Here is a 17,748-nt window from a genome sequence, read left to right as displayed (position 1 = left end):
GTGAAATTCAACCAATAAATACATTCAATACCAGGTACCTATACCTGAAATGCACTTATTCTTTTGTGTAATCCTCGCTTGGAAAACCTGTTTCAAACGAATCCTATGATTCTCTGGGGGATGTAACATGTAATAGTAGGAAGTGAAATTCACCCAATCAGAAGTAAGGAAACATTGAAAATAAATTTCTTAAATGTAGTATTCTATTTATTATACCTATGTATGTATGTATATAATATTATGATTAGAAAAATACATCGAATATTTTTATTATACATATGCTTTCTCGCCTTATTTAAATCCAGCCTCAGTTCTTTCCAACGCCGCTATTAACTCAGCGTCATCTTCATCCCGAAGTAGATCCCTGAGTCGATCCCTTTCGCCGCAGTCTTGATCATCGACCAAATCGAAAATATGATCATCATCCGGCAAAACGAATGGCGTTTCAGTCATGGAGTCCTCACCGACATATTCCTCAAAAATGTATTGTGATGATATCATGAGGTCATCATCCTCACTATCATCATCCCATTTAATCTCATTAATAGGATCCCAATTCCTCTCGAGATAATTTTGGGTTTTAATTTCAAAAATCAGTGACAGGTCCACGGAGTCTGGCTGAGAATCCAGATTTATGGTTTCCTCCGGTTGCGACTCAATAAAAATGACCTCTAGGTTATCCATCTTTGTATACAGTTTACTAGTTTCTGTAATAGCTTATAGCTGTGAGTAGCTATTATATAGGCACTCAACTATAGGACAGTGTTGGGAATTTAAACAGAATAGTAAAAAAAGGTTTAAGGTCAACGAGATCCTTTTACAGGTAAATGCTTTGGAAAAAAACTACCTCTAAACTATCACATCAGATATAGTTCAAGGAGATGAAAAACCTGTTTGACAGTGTTTTCGAAGAGCCTGAGTGAGAGGAAGGATCAAAGGGTAGAACTCGTTTAGAGAGAGAGAGAGGGAGAATGTAAGGATTGATTTTGATTTGTCACAATTTTCAGGTAAAAAAAAAATCGATATTGATTTTACAGAATTTCCAGAGGAGAAAAGAACTTAGTTCACATTTTCACCGATAGTGAATTTTCAGGTAAAAAAAAATCGATATTGATTTTACAGAATTTCCAGAGGAGAAAAGAACTTAGTTCACATTTTCACCGATAGGTGGCGCCACCAAGTAGTAATGAAAAGGGACCTTCTTCGTATATTTACTATAATAAGTTCTCTTTGCATTCATCTTATACTTTTATTCATTGATTGCACATCCTAGATATAAATATAGGTAACTCTACTCTTAAAGGATATGATTATGGTAAATATCAGAAACTAAAACCATATATATTTTTATAAATTATTTTATTTCAACATGATCATGGTAAATATCAGAAACTGAAACCATTTATTTTCCCAAAACAATATGAAAAAAAATTTATTTGAACATGAAACTGAACTGAAACCATTTATTTGAAAACCACATGTTGCTGAGAATAGGGTTGTTGAATCAAATATCATGTTTCACATCCTTAAGCAACATGTTGCGAATTTAGGATTTACTCGCAACACGTAGAAGGTCCCTTTTCATTACTACTTGGTGGCGCCACCTATCGGTGAAAATGTGAACTAAGTTATTTTCTCCTCTGGAAATTCTGTAAAATCAATATCGATTTTTTTTTACCTGAAAATTGTGACAAATCAAAATCAATCCTTACATTCTCCCTCTCTCTCTCTCTAAACGAGTTCTACCCTTTGATCCTTCCTCTCACTCAGGCTCTTCGAAAACACTGTCAAACAGGTTTTTCATCTCCTTGAACTATATCTGATGTGATAGTTTAGAGGTAGTTTTTTTCCAAAGCATTTACCTGTAAAAGGATCTCGTTGACCTTAAACCTTTTTTTACTATTCTGTTTAAATTCCTTCTCTGTATTGTATTCCCAACACTGTCCTATAGTTGAGTGCCTATATAATAGCTACTTTTCTGCAACAAAATTCCACCAAAACCTTCACTACTTGCATCACAATGCAGCTCTGTTTCTCGATTTGGATTATAAAGAGCCAATACTGGGAACGAAATTAGTTTCTCTCGCAGATATTCAAAAATTTGTATGCACTTGTCTTGAAGTTCAAACTTAGCCCCTGGTTTCGTAAGTTCCTGTAATGGTTTTGCTATTTTTGAGTACGCCGGAATAAAACGCCTAAAATAGGAGAATAATCCTAAACACTTTTGCATTTCATGGCGATCCTTTGGCAACGGAAGATTCTTAATTGTTGCTGTGTGCTCGCAGTTTGGGCTTATTCCTTTTCCACTAAGTGTATATCCTAAGAATTCGATACTTTCATAACCAAATTGACATTTACTGATCTTAATTTCTAATCGATATTCAGCGAGAATTCTTAATACTCTACCTACTGTTATGAGGTGATCATTTAACGTTTTGGAACCTATAGCAATATCGTCCATATAAACTACTACATTACCTTCGCGAATTAATGGTTGCAAGATAAAATTAATAAATCTCATAAATACAGCTGGTGAATTCATAAGTCCGAAGGGCATTCTTGTATATTCATACTGACCACTAGGTATGACAAAACTTGTATACTGCACCGAATTCTCTGATACTTTTACCTGGTGATATCCGTGTTTCAAATCTAAAATTGTAAAAATTGTATTCCCTTCCAATCTCTCTAAACAGTCATCTATTAGAGGCAACGGGATATCCATCACGAATGCATATCTTATTAAGCTGCCTGTAATCTACACACATTCTTTTTTCTCCTGATTTTTTCTTAACTAATACTATTGCAGAAGTATAGGGCGAGTTACTTTCTCTTAGAAAGCCTCTTTTCAATAATTCATCTACTTGGGCATCTACTTCTTTTTTCTCTTGGTATGAAAGTCTTCTTGGAACGGAGCGTACAGGTTCTTCTGTCTTCAGTTTTAGATTCATTTCATAATTATGCTGAATTGCTGGGATATTACTTAAATCTGAATAGTTAAATTTGATCACTTCAATGAATTTACTACGTTCTTCATCACTCCGCCTCGGGTCTATATTAAAGCAGTCATCTTCATTTGTTATATCAATACTATATATATATGGTATATCTATGTCAGATATTCCTAATGTTTCCTTTGCCATATGCTCATTATCTTTTAAAAAATAGTCACTACTTTTTAAATTTAACTGGTCACTAATCTTATCATCATTTCCATCCTTCACTAAATTATTGTTATTGCTATCTAATAATCTCAACTCATTATTTATATTTGTCAATACTATGTTTTCAATTGGGTCGCCGTCAATGTTTAACAATATTTTATTTTCAATTTCACTGTCAATGTTTACTAATACTCTTTTTATACCCGTACTCAAAAAAGAGTTAAGGGGTATATTAGATTTGTGGTAAAAGTGGATGTGTGCAACGCAGAGAAGGAAACGTTTCCGACCCCAAAAAGTATATATATTCTTGATCAGCATCAATAGCCGAGTCGATATAGCCATGTCCGTCTGTCCGTCCGTCCGTCCGTCTGTCCGTCTGTCCGTCTTGATGAGCGCCTAGATCTGAAAAGACTATAAGAGCTAGAGAAACCAAATTTGGTTTCCAGACTCATGTGATATCACACTGCTACAAGTGTATTTCAAAATTTCGCCCCGCCCCCTTCCGCCCCCACAAAGGACGAAAATCTGTGGCAGGCACATTTTTAAAGATACGATAAAACTAAAAACACAGTATCGTAGAGAATGCCCATATCTACCAGATTACCGAATCTGAACTAGATCGGATCATAATTATAGCCAGAATGAAGAAATTAATTTTCTGTTGGTTCCCTCTCCTTCGCCACCGCTGCTGACGCTACTGATTCTCTTTCTCGCTCGCACACTCTGCCGCGTTCAGTGCGCGAGCAACCCCTAGCGGAGGAGATGTAGAATATAAATGGTACATGTACAATCTACATGTTAGATGTGGAATATACATTGTAGATGTAGATGTAGATAACACTGTAGCAAAAAAATGTAAAATGTAAAATTTTTTTTTTAATTTTTAAATTCTAAAAAATCATAAGCTCAAAAATGTATATACTGACTGAGTACGGGTATAAGTAGAGTCGCGTCTCCAGAAGCGACTCACACGTTCCTTCTCGTTTCAATTAAGTCACTGTCACTAATTTCTACAGTTCTGTTTTCTATTAAGTCCCTGTCACTGTTCACTAATATTCTATTTCCTATTAAGTCACTGTCACTGTTCACTAATATTCTATTTCCTATTAAGTCACTGTCACTGTTCACTAATATTCTATTTTCCATACTGACTTGCATTACTCGTTTTAAATTTTCAATTGTATTTTCAAAAATCAATTTTATTCCATAATGTTCAAGGAAACTACGCCCCAGAAGGACATTACTAGATACATAATTATTGGGTACAACGTAAAATATGAGTTCTTTCTCTATGTTATGAAAATTTACTTTAACAACTATTTTTCCAAAAGTGCTTATTCTTGAACCATTTACTCCACAATACTCAGTTGGTCTTAGTACATCATCAAAATTTACATAAGGCATCGCCGCACGCTGCATCAAATTAATAGCGCTACCGGTGTCCAACATGGCAGATAGAAATTTAATATGATACCTGCGTTTTATATCAGTGTACAAATATACCCCTATACCCCTGTATTCACGGATCGTTGAGTTGGCACAGGCTTCTGTTGGCAATCCTTCACCTTGTGCTGCATGGACCCACACTGGAAGCACGATCCCTTCTCCCGCAGAGGTGCGGGACACGATGAAGCGTAATGTCCATGCGCTGAACAATTATAGCAGCGCACCTGGTTCTGGTCAGGTCCTGATGCACTCATCTCAGAGCGCTTGAAAGTCGTCTGGGTACTCTTCCTTAAAGCCTCGTATTGACGGGCCAGCTCCTTAAGTTTTCCAATGGTCGTCGCTGAATACAATAAGGCGATACTGGTAGAACGATCGCGAAAACCATCAATGATAAACTGAACCGTTAATTTTTCTTCGATGTCGGCATGCATAGCAATTTCTTCCATCAGAAGAATGTATCCCATTACGGAGTTCTTCCCTGGATTGAAAGTGGTTTCCTTCAAGAGCAGTACCACATCAGCAGTTGAATTACTGCGACCAAAAGTTTTCAGGAAGTTTTCTTTAAACTCATCGTAAGTCTTCGATTTGTCGACACGCATGAACAAGTCCGCCTCGGTTCCCGCTTTCATCAACATTCGCACACAGCGAAGTCGAAAATGGTTGCTTTCGTTCACGCCTCTGCACATCCGATCAAAATCCAAGATCCATTTGGAGCCTTCATCATTTTCACTGGCGGAAAATGGGACAACAAGCTGCTTAACCATTCGGATATCGTCCGTCACATTATTATCCATTGTCATTAGAGCAGCTAGTTTCTTCTTCTTCTCAGCCACCCTAATTGCTGCGTCGAGCAAGTCTTCTTCTTCTTTTAAATCGTCCATCTGATCGCTTTCAGACACTTTTCCCTCTATGTTAACGTTATGGTGGTTTTCAATTTCCTATTGTCGCAGAATATCCACGGATGTTTATTTAATTCTTTGATTTGTTCCGCAGGTCAAATGTTAGTACTTCTCTCAATTTCGTTCAGCCAGGAAGTGACTCTGTCTCCCTCGCTCCGATCTCTCGTTTAGTCCATCGATACTTATACGACCAAGACGATATTTTACGCAAGGTGCAAGAGTCGATATTATGTGGGTTAACAATACTAGTGATATTCCCTCTCTGACCTAATTCCACATAGTTCTAGTTCGCAGAACTAGAACTATCGAAACTTATTACGATATTTTATACAAGGTGCAAGATTAAATGTAAATACAATTGTAGGTTAACGATAATAATAGTAATACAATCTAACACTATATTATCCGGATCGAAAGACGCTGGATTGGCTATCCGTCACACTTCCTTTGATTGTCCATTCCGTTACGCATTTGCGCGTTTATTTCAGATTTTTTTTACAATTTTCAAACTTAAAAATATATTTCTTTTTCTTCCGCGTGTTCTTCTTCTTCTTTTCTTAAGTTAAGTGATCATACACACCCATCGATATTCAGTTATCGCCATAAACTATCGGTTGAATAATATTCATTATATAAAGTAAAATATCGATTGTGAGACTTTCAACATTCTCCTCCCAAGTATTGCTATCGGCAATACTTCAATTATTTGTATACATGAAGCTTAATTAGTTTTACAACAGATCTCTTATAAATGCCAGTTTTTGTCTTAATGTCTACAATTCTTATACGACCATCACTAGATGGATATATCTTAGTCACTATGCCTTTTGGCCAACAATTTCTTGGCAAGTCAGAATCCATAAGTAATACAATGTCACCTTCTTGTACAATGTCTTGATCTTTTGACCATTTTCGGCTGCTTAAAAGATACTGTCTGTAATCCTTTTTCCATTTCTGCCAGAATACGTCTGCTAATCGTTGCGACGCTTTCCAGTTGTTTAAACATATTATATCAGAGTCAGAAGCATTAGCATAAAATGAATCCCTGAAATTGGGACCTATCAAAATATTGTTTGGCGTCAAGGGTGCTGATTCAATTGAATCTGCTGGTATATATAAAAGAGGTCTACTATTCATGATAAATTCTATTTCGCAAAATAAAGTCCTCAAAACATACTCTTTTTGATAACGTTCTTTTAACATAAACGAAAGATATTTTTTGGTAGATTGAATAAGTCTCTCCCAAGCTCCTCCCATGTGGGGACTTAATGGAGGGTTGAAAACCCATCTGCATCTCTTTGAGGCAAAAAACTGTGTCAGCTCATCAGCTGGCCATTGCGATGTCAGTATGTTAATCTCTTTGCTCGCTTTGGTAAAATTTGTACCGTTGTCTAAATATATTTCCTCGGGGATACCGCGTCGACCTGCAAATTGTCGGAAGACATGCATAAAAGCCTTACTTGATAAGTCCTCAGCTATCTCGAGATGAACTGCACGAGTAGCCATACATGTAAATATAACTCCATATCTTTTAACATGGCTGCGATTGACAAGAACTTCAATGGGACCAAAATAATCAACTCCTATTTTTAAAAAAGGTCGTTCAGTCGGCATCACTCTACATGTAGGCAGTTGGCCCATTCTTGGCACCTATGGAAGGGCTCTCTTATTTTTACAAAGTTGGCAATTACGAATTATCTTTTTAACTGTATTTCGACAGTTGGTTATCCAAAATCTTTGTCGGAGATTAGCTATCACTGTTTCTGTACCGATGTGACAATTTTTAAAATGATAAAATTGAATAATTAGAATCGTAACTTGGTGGTCTTTGGATAAAACCATTGGATATTTTGAATCATAATCATATGTGTTAATTCTTTCTTTGGGACCCATGAGTGTAACAGGAACTATCTTAAGCAATACGTTAGTCTGATTCAAGTTTATATTACAATTTCTTTGGGTACAAATTTGGGTATCTTGAATCTCTGGTAAAATTAGATTTTGACCTGCCAAGTTTGGTGGCTTATCTTTATGTAATAATGTATTATGGCTGTATGTACACATATTAATACTACAAATCTTTTTGCGTTTACAATTTTTCAACGTCTAGGCTTTTAAAATTGTCACATGATGACAAATAGTGATCATTCAGCTTACAAAAATTACAATATTTAGACGTTATTTGTTTATGTGGCCATATATCATCCGATATAGTAAGTGTCGTTTCTTTTGGCTTGTTCAGTTCATACCCTAATAATTGAGCAGCTTTACTTTTTTTACCAATCCATCTTTGCAAAACTAGAAGTTGCGGTTCGTCTTTATCCGTTTCTTGATAATGCTGCATAAGGGATATGCGTTGTGATACTGGAAGTTTTTCCAATATGTCATTAAACAAAATAGGATTTCGAATATGGTCAATTTGCTCAAAGGACAACAAAGTATGAATTAAATTTGTAAGTTGGTCATTTAAATTTATAAATCTTTCGCACTTGTCATCTTTTAAAACAGGAATATTTCTTATTTTATCAATTAACTGTCGTACAATCGGATTTGCATCGCAAAATCGTTCTTTCAAAACCTCAAAGACATCATTAACATTTTGTGGCAATAATAGAAGCGACTGTACTGCTTCCTTAGCTCTACCTGTCAAAGCCTTTCTTAAACGAATAATATTTTCGTAATCATTAAATTTACAACTCGCAGTGCTGTTGACAAACTCAGCGTGAAATATTGGCCAGTCTAAAGGGTCGCCTGCAAATTTTGGCAAATCCTGTGCGATTGTTTGTCTTGCCATAAAACTTGCAATTAAATTTGGACTCGTCTTTTCGTTGTTACTATTGTCAGCGCTACACTCAAACTGTAACTTACGTGGAAGTCCGTCGATCCAATTACGTGTTCTGGATTCCGCCTGTCTTTTGTCTTCATGTGCATCGTTGTTTTGCACGCTTCCTGAGGTCACTGCACGTTCCAGTTCTATTTGTTGTTGAAGATCAACTTGTTGCTTCATCAAAAATTCCATTTGAATTTCGAGTTTCTCCATTTTCGTCGATTTCCGAGAGCATTCTGACGATCCTGATCCTCCTTTTTTTGTAGCAGGAAAAGGTGTCGAAGCTGGAACTACCGTGTTGTTAATTTCATCACTATCGGAAATATGCTGTAAGTCGTCGTCGGCAGCTATCTTTTCTTTTGTCTACCGTTTTAGTCGTTTTCGGCTTTCGCTTTGGTGGCATGATCGCTGTTTGCTATCTGCCTTACTCTGCTGTCTGCAAATTTTTATGTATACTCAAGCCTGGGCTTATACATATAAATGTCCTTGGGTCTGTGTGCTTGTGTGTATGCATCGTCGGTGCAACTGTCTGTTGCTGGTATGCGTGTCTAAATCTGACAAACTTAGAACACATACATATGCATACACACTTGCAACGGATGATGAAATAGCGTCTCTTAGTGTCGTAAGATGCTAAAGCAAATGCGTTGTGGCAAATATATTCATATACTGTTTTGCAAGGCTACGAAGGACCATGTTGTTGTACCTGTGGAATGTTAACTATATTATCCGGATCTGAAGACGCTGGATTGGCTATCCGTCACACTTCCTTTGATTGTCCATTCCGTTGCTCATTTGCGCGTTTATTTCAGATTTCTTTTACAATTTTCAAACTTAAAAATATATTTCTTTTTCTTCCGCGTGTTCTTCTTCTTCTTTTCTTAAGTTAAGTGATCATACACACCCATCGATATTCAGTTATCGCCATAAACTATCGGTTGAACAATATTCATTATATAAAGTAAAATATCGATTCTGAGACTAAACTAAAATAATAACTTTTTCAACATAGCTCTTGGACGATATTAACATAATCATCAGACTTGCTGTTTCCAAGAAAGTTTGTTACTACCATTTGGAATGAGTTCCAAGCGGTTTTTACATTCTTAGATAACATATTTGGAAATACATCATCTTTTAGTAGTGTTTTTGGTTTGGGGACCATCAAATACTCCTTCTTTCACATTTGCCAGCGATAGAAGTGGAAAAACAGCTTTTAGGTAACGCATTGATTCGCCTTTTCGCATTTCATTAGTCCCAGCTTAATGTGTAATGGTGGTAAAATAACGTCTTTTAACTTCACGAGAGCTGAATTCTGTATGTTGTAATTTTCCAAAGTATGTTCCTCCCGTTTTGGCCCTAGTTTTCTTGAGTAATGCTCTTCTCTAGATCTACTATCCCATAGACACAGAGAGCAGCGACCTTTCACTGGTGTTCTTTATATTTAATATTTTCAAACAATTTAGCCATTGTTTGATATGTTTCCTTCATATTAACAGCATGTGCGATGGGAACAGACGGCTTTTGGTTTCCATTATGTAGCAAAACAGCCTTTAAACTTTCCTTGCTGCTGTCAACAAATAACCTCCAATTTTTTGGGTCGTAAGCTTCACCCAGTTCCTTGAATAAACCAAAAATGTCGTGGCAAATGCATCATGAAAAATTAGAATAGTTTTTCTAATAACGAAAACCGAAAGACTGTGGGTGGCGTAAAGTTTATTAAAAGAGCGGGGACGAAATATTTTGTGTGCGATTTCCTCACGATACTCGTGATGTTGGATAATTTCAACAATTTTGCGAAAGGCTTCATCATACTCGGTCGGTGAAACCGTTTTTTCAAACGTTATGCTCGGGTTCTTACATTTTTTTATAAAGCGGAACATATAACAAAACACTCTAAGCAGCTTGAGGTGTGACGAGAATCCCTCGATGACATCTACCAAATCCGAAATTTCCACCGCAGCGGTCAGCCTCTTCTCCAGCTCGACATCTTCTGTAGGCTCGAAATGAGGGTTTTTTGGCCAGGTCTCTTCTTCATCCTTCAAAAATGATGGTCCTTCAAACCATATTGACTGGACGATTTCTTTGACGTCACAACCTCTTGACACAATATCTGCAGGGTTCTGTTTTGTAGGGACATGCCGCCACGTAGCATCATCTGACCACTCCTGAATCTCAGCCACCCTATTCGAAACGAACGTCGACAACGAAGATGGATGCGACCGAATCCAGTGAAGAGTTACTTCAAAGTCTGACCAATAAACAGCTCGTTCGATAAACAGCTTCTGCAGTTCTGCTACGGACATAGACGCGGTCGCGGACGAGGTCGCGGTCGCGGACGAGGTCGTAGGCTGAGCAGGAACCACATCCGATGCAAGTCCACCTGTGTAGACGCAATCGAGGCCGCCTTCTAGCTTTGAATAGGATTCCTCGTCTCCTGCTCCACCATGAACAGCCGGAACAATAAACAGATGCTTCGATTGGCATTGACTTCTGTCGATCAGTCCAATTGGCTCCAAAATCGCGCACGAATCCACTTTGAATGGGGCCGGTGTGATTCCCTGACCAAACGCAGGATGTGGAGCTACGGAAGTGGACCGCTTAGTGATCTCTGAGAGAATGATCCCCGTGAGCATCACAAACAGCTCTTCAAAGTCATCGGCGAGTTCACTCCCAATCTCGTCGCAGTCCAGCTTCTCGAGTTCACTGTGCACGGTTTTAAAAGTGCCGTGCAGCTCCTCGATTTGCTTCAGCCAATGAGCATGAAGTGGTCAAATAGGGAAGCGTTCTCCAAGACAACTTCTAGCTGCTTCATCCGTTGAAATAACGCTGGTGCCTTCCGCTTTAGGAAAGCCACACTGTTTCCAGCAGCGGTCACTGCACCGTCGTTGCTCGCACCCATTTCGGCAGCAGGCGCTAGAAAACGTTTCTAGCGGGAAGATGACCGCAAAGAAGAGCGAACACTTGCAATAAATGCAGCAAGAACCGTAAGCAGATCGCAAAGCAGACGACGCGAGCACCGTTTTTGTTGCTTGTGCACAACCGAATACCGAAAGCCCGTGGCTTAATGCGAATTTAACGAACGACAAGTTTTATTGTTTTTGTGATTTAATTGTTTATATCACGTCGGGGTCACCAAATGTTGAGCTACTGAGCTTCTTCAGTAGCGTTGTATTGCGATATTATTAAAAAGGCGATGATTGTTCAATATATATATTCACAGTTTATTGTGGTGAAGTAAATAAGCGATACAGAGTCGTAAGGATAGTTAGCTGGATTCAAGACGGGGTCAGATAGAAGACGCGGAGGTCGGTTCAAGACGGTGTCGGATTGAATAGCTCGATTCCAAGACGATGCGCTGTGATTGTAAGATCAAGATTAATTCAAAGGGCAGGCGGGCCGAATTGCCCGTGCCCTAATGCGAGCGAGAGAGCGACAGATCGAGAGAGTGATAGCAAAGCAAAGGAAAGAAAGAAAGGTCGAACAGCTTCGATGTCACCGACAGTATGTTCCGTTTTGTCGCTCGGAGACCCATGACTTCATTGTCAATTTTAAACTGAAAGGCATCTTCCTTAGGCAACCATGAGATTCCTAACGCCTTAGTCGATTCTCAATCCGAGATCGTTATGGGTTTTGCTGTGCTCTCAGATGCGGTTATCTCAGGTGAGTTCGAAAACCACTTCGCTAACTCAAACCCTGCGGTCTGAAGAACCTGAGATACTTCGGACTTTGCCCTTAGCTCCTCTACGCATGCAGCACCAGTCAACATGTCATCAACGTAAATGTCGGACCCAATATCGTCAGCAGCTTTAGGGAATGATAGCTTCACAGACTCACTCAACCTTTTTAAATACCGGATAGCCAAAAAAGGGGCTGTTCCAGTCCCATAAGTCACGGTGTTAAGCTTGTATAATCTCAAGGACTCAGATGGGTCTCTTCTCCACACTATCATCTGAAACAGCCTATCCGCTTCATTCACCATCACTTGGCGATACATCTTTTTCACATCGGCAGTCAGGGCGAACCTGTGCAGACGGAAGCGGAGCAGTGTTGAGTATAATTCCTCTTGAATGGTCGGTCCGACCATCAGAATCTCATTCAAGGCCACCTGAGAGGACGTCTTCGACGACGCATCGAACACGACGCGAAGCTTGGTGGACGTACTTTGGGGCCGAAGGACACACTGATGTGGAATTACGTAGTGTGGAGTAGAAGGAACCGTATTGTCAGTCGGTGACATATGACCTAAGGAGAGGTACTCTTCCATGAATTCTAAGTACATTTTCTTCAACTCAGGGTCACGAGACAATCTTCTTTCGAGCGACAAAAACCGCCGTTTAGCAACCTCAAAGGAGTTGCCCAAACAATTTGGATCTGATTTAAACGGCAGCCTTACTTCAAACCGACCTGATGGCAATACCTGAGTCGTCTTCCGAAAGTGATTTTCACATAACGTGTGCTCAGGCGAAATAATTTTCTTTGGAGATGGCATTTCTTCCAGTGACCAGAATTTTTGCAAGGTCCTATCAATGGAAACTAACAGCTCTTCACTGCAACTCAAACTGTTTGCCGTTTGGGGGGCAGAACTTTTGGAAACATATTTTCCCGAAACAACCCAGCCAAGAAGGGTCTTCTGAAGAGTTGGATAGTCAGGACCTTGCTTGATTTGACCAACAGCTAATAACTCAAAGAATGATTCAGCTCCAATCAGCATGTCTATTCTTTGTGGCTTGTAGAAATAGGGGTCTGCCAGTGGTAGGTTCTCTGGGATTTTCCAATCAGTTACATTAACTGACTGGTCAGGATGATAACCTGAAATTGAATTCAGGATCCAAAAATCAAAGGAGAACTCACTACCATTTATGCGTGACTTCACCACAGTGTGTATTTTATTCTTTACTTGAGAATTGGATTCACCAATACCAAGCAAGGTAATACACGACTCCTCTCTACGGATCTGTAAGCGGTGGGCGAGGTCATCCGTGATGAAGTTTGTTTGGGATCCAGAGTCAAGGAGAGCTCTGGCCAAAATGTGTTCACCATTTTTATACCCGTACTCAAAAAAGAGTTAAGGGGTATATTAGATTTGTGGTAAAAGTGGATGTGTGTAACGCAGAGAAGGAAACGTTTCCGACCCCATAAAGTATATATATTCTTGATCAGCATCAATAGCCGAGTCGATATAGCCATGTCTGTCTGTCCGTCTGTCCGTCTGTCTGTCTGTCTGTCTGTCTGTCTGTCTTGTTGAGCGCCTAGATCTCAGAGACTATAAGAGCTAGGGCAACCAAATTTGGTTTCCAGACTCATGTGATATCACACTGCTACAAGTGTATTTCAAAATTTCGCCCCGCCCCCTTCCGCCCCCACAAAAGACGAAAATCTGTAGCAGGCACATTTTTAAAGATACGATAAAACTAAAAACGCAGTATCGTCGAGAATGACCATATCTACCAGACTGCCGAATCTGAATCAGATCGGATCATAATTATAGCCAGAAGGAAGAAATTAATTTTCAGTTGCTTCAGCTCCCCCTCCCGCGCACGACACGCAACTCATTTTCCTTCTCGCTCGCACACTCTGCCGCGTTCAGTGCGCGAGCAACCCCTAGCGGAGGAGATGTAGAATATGAATGGAACATGTACAATCTACATGTTAGATGTAGAATAGACATTGTATATGTTGATGTAGATAGCAGATGTAGCAAAAAAATGTAAAATGTAAAATTTTTTTTTGTTTTTTCTAAAATTCTAAAAAATTATAAGCTCAATAATGTATATACTGACTGAGTACGGGTATAAGTAGAGTCGTGTCCCCAGAAACGACTCACACGTTCCTTCTCGTTTGTTCTGACACTTACGATCGACGTAGCCAAAATCACCCTGTCCAACGAAGTCGCATGCAGAGCATGAGAGGTGGAAGGGTGATCCTGATTTAAAGGAGGAGACGAACTCTCTGGGGGTGGCGGCAACGCGAGACTATTATCAGTCACTGTGTATCGATGCAACAATATGTGACGTGAGCGGCCACAAACTCGACATTTGGCGACCTTGCATCTTACAACAGTGTGACCCTTTTGCAGACAATTTATAAATAAGGACGCAGACTTTGTGAACTCGAACTTTTGCATAACCGAGAGACGTGAAAATGGCGTGCAGTTGGCCACTACATGGTCTCCCGAATTGCAATAGATGCATGTTCGCTGAGCTCTACTGTTGGGGGGAGTGGAAGAACAAGCAAATGAACTGCGATTGTGCGACTTGCTTGGCATGACTTTTTCTTGCCTTGGCTTTGTCGACTCTTCCGCAGAAAAATGCTGGTATCGACGATTTAAAACTTTTTCAAAGTCGGACCAAAGCGGCAACTTTTCGAAGTCAAGCTGTTCTTCCCACTTCTGTCTAGTCACTGGGTCGACTCTGTTCAACACGAGATGAATGAGCATTGCATTCGAAATCTTCGTATCGTCTCCTATCGTCTCCTATCGATAATAATGAACCATAGATCGATGACACTGTATCGATGAGGCTTCTTAGGGACGATGCGGACTGTTGCGAGATTTTTGGCAGATTAAACAGTGCGGAGATTTGGTTCGAGAATATTAGACATTCGTTGTCATATACTCGCTTTAGGCTGTCCATGGCCTTTGCATAATTGGCCTCGGTGACTTGGAACGCCTTTATTGTTCCTAATGCTTCATTAGAGAGGCACGAAATTAAATGATTAAATTTTTCGAACACCGGTATACTCTCATCATTATGAACCAGAGTCTCAAAAAGGCTAATACAATTTTTAAACTCCGAATATTTACCACTAAATTTTGGTAGGGACAATTTCGGAAGTCGAGCACGAGTTGGGGCCGTAGAAGCTGATACCGAGGGCGGCGTATCGCTTGTTAGCTTCAAGGCATCGATAAGCGACATTATCTTTCCCTTAGTTACAATGGCCATTTCTTCCAGCTCGGCTCCCAATTCATCTTTGCTATTTGCTCCTGCAATAGGTTGGCCTTGTTAATAGCAGAATTCAGAACATCGAGTCTGCATTGTAGCTCTGTCAATTGCAATGGAATCGACCCACCCTCTAATCGATCCTCTAAGCGGCGAATGCTTTTGACTCGGTTTCTGAGCTTACTTTTTAAGTCATCGAGAACAGACTTATTTTCTTGTGCCATTTTACTATTTATAATCTACGCGACGAAACCCAATATTTTTGTAGATAAAGAAATAATAAATGTTCAACCAAGAACGAAAATCGAGAACGACAATAATTAAATGTCGAGGAACGAGGTGTATAGTTGGTTGCAAGAAACATCAAAACGATATACCCGCACACTGAAGGGTATCGCGTCACTTTCAAAGTGAGAGCCGAAAGATATATACCCTAAGAATGTAGGGTAGCGAGTCACTTTCCAAGTGAGAGCCAAAACAATATACCATAAGAATGCAGGGTAGCGCGTCACTTGCAAAGTGACAAGAAAAACAATATACCCTCGAAAACCAGGGTAGCGCGTCACTTGGCGCTCCGTTTTGATCAAGCGCGGCAACGAAAATTCTCCCACCAAATACACAGCAAGCAGGTGGATAAGCGAAAGCGAGAGACGAAAAGAACGCACCGGTGCAGCTGCTTTTGTGTACGTATGTATGTATGGAAGTAAGTGTTATACACCGCGGCTTGGGTTAACGAACCAACTTTTTGGCGAATTTCACACAACGAGAGGGGAAAGGGGGGGCGACAGTGATTTCGGTAAACGATATATATAATTGTGCGTCCAAATAGCGGTTCAAATAGAGTATGGTATGGTTTTTGTACATATGTGTTGTATGGTGTTATATATATATGTATGTAAGAAGGCTGGGTCGCGCACACAAGTGCAGACCTCCCAGAGAGAGCTGAGAGCAGAGCGAGTAAAGAGGAGATCGCGAGAACGTCAGCCGACGCCGCTCAGAGGCCTCTCGCCATTCGGTGGTCAGTCGTCGTTTTCGTCAGTCGTAAATAATATCAGTCGTACTTAAATCAGTTGTCTTTCGCTTATAAAAAACATATCTAACAAAGCTGTATCCATTACTTATATATCTCTTTAATAAACATACATTTAAATACAACCTTTCACATTTGGGGGCTCGTCCGGCGAGTAATTTCGAGAAAATTCCGAGCTACTTAGATGGATACTCTATCCCTGTGCAACAGTGGTTCGACATTTTCGAGAATAATGCGGAGGCTTACGAACTGTCGGATAAACAAAAATATGTTCAGGCCCGAGGCAAGATGTGTGGCGCTGCTAAGCTTTTTTTTGGAATCCGATTGCATGTCTAATTTTGACGATCTGAAAGACAGATTAATTAGCGAATTCGAAAAGAGTACAAATAGTGCGGATATTCACCAAATGTTGAGAAATCGTAAAATGCTGAAGTCGGAGACATTCCATGAGTATATGCTAAGCATGAAAAAGTTGGCAAGCGTCGGCAGTGTTGAAGAGGAAGCAGTATTGCGCTATATCGTAGACGGGTTGCAAATAAAAAACAAGTTTAAAATCGCGATGCATCGGTGCCGGCCCTTAAGGAAGAGTATGCCATTTACGAGCTAGTTCAAGGAAAACCCAGCGATGACAAGAGTACAGTGGTGTACAAAAGTAAAGCGACGGTGCCAGATCACAAACGAATGTCGTGTACAGCTGATACCAAATGCTTCCGTTGCAACGAGTACATATTTCCCGTAATTGTCCGAAGAAAGATGGAAGGGTGAATCTAATTATGGATCGCAGTCGCTTTAAGACAATACTCGTAAACGAATGTGAAGTGGAGTGCCTGGTTGACACTGGGTCGGACGTGACCTTGGTCAGAGAAGGAGTATTCAAAAATTTGAACGGTGTGCAGATGCTGGAAAGTGCAACAACCTTGCGAGGCCTGGGAAACAAGAATACAAAGCCAATTGGACTTTTTAACGCCGACATAGAAGTAGATCAGCTGCGAACCGAGCATACGTTTCTGGTGGTTGCAAACAATTTGATGGAATGTGATGGAATTTTGGGCTGCGATTTCATTAAGAAGTTCACACTTATGGCCGATTTAAACGGAGTCTCTTTTCTAAGCCTGGAACAGCAGAAAAAGTCGGAAGAAGAGTATAAAATGGTTTATAATGTCATCGAAACTCCAGGTAATTTTGATGCTCCACCCCAATATCAGAAGAACATCGAGCAGCTAGTGGAAAGCAGTTATAAGTCAGCCGAAGAACCCATTATATGTCCAATAGAGCTGAAGATCGTTCCAGATGGAGTTATAAAACCGTTTTGTCAGTCGCCAAGCCGTTTGTCTGGAGATGAAGCAGCAGCTGTAACGAAGCAGATTGAGGAGTGGCTCGATCTGGGTATTGTGCGCAAATCGACGTCTCACGTAGCGAGCAGAATCGTAATAGTCAAAAA

The 17,748-nt window shown here is 39.9% G+C and overlaps 1 protein-coding gene across 1 annotated transcript; it reads right to left on the bottom strand.

Moving 5' to 3' along the window:
- Positions 1-211: 211 nt before the first annotated feature.
- Positions 212-939, bottom strand: LOC121405407. The gene is made up of 2 exons (XM_041596081.1): positions 848-939; positions 212-752 (listed from the first exon to the last, which is right to left on the bottom strand). The coding sequence occupies exon 2, from the start codon at positions 682-684 to the stop codon at positions 292-294; it is 393 nt and encodes a 130-aa protein (XP_041452015.1). The 5' UTR covers positions 685-752; positions 848-939; the 3' UTR covers positions 212-291.
- Between the last annotated feature and the right edge of the window lie 16,809 nt (positions 940-17,748).

Source organism: Drosophila obscura, unplaced genomic scaffold (assembly GCF_018151105.1).
Source record: "Drosophila obscura isolate BZ-5 IFL unplaced genomic scaffold, ASM1815110v1 contig_95, whole genome shotgun sequence".
Classification (NCBI taxonomy): Eukaryota; Metazoa; Arthropoda; class Insecta; order Diptera; family Drosophilidae; genus Drosophila; species Drosophila obscura.
The sequence above is the reverse complement of the archived record's forward strand: the minus strand, read 5'-3'. Positions and strand labels throughout refer to the sequence as shown.

Excerpts from the sequence above, each read along its gene's own strand:
- LOC121405407 (XM_041596081.1), bottom strand. The coding sequence starts at position 684 with ATGGATAACCTAGAGGTCATTTTTATTGAGTCGCAACCGGAGGAAACC.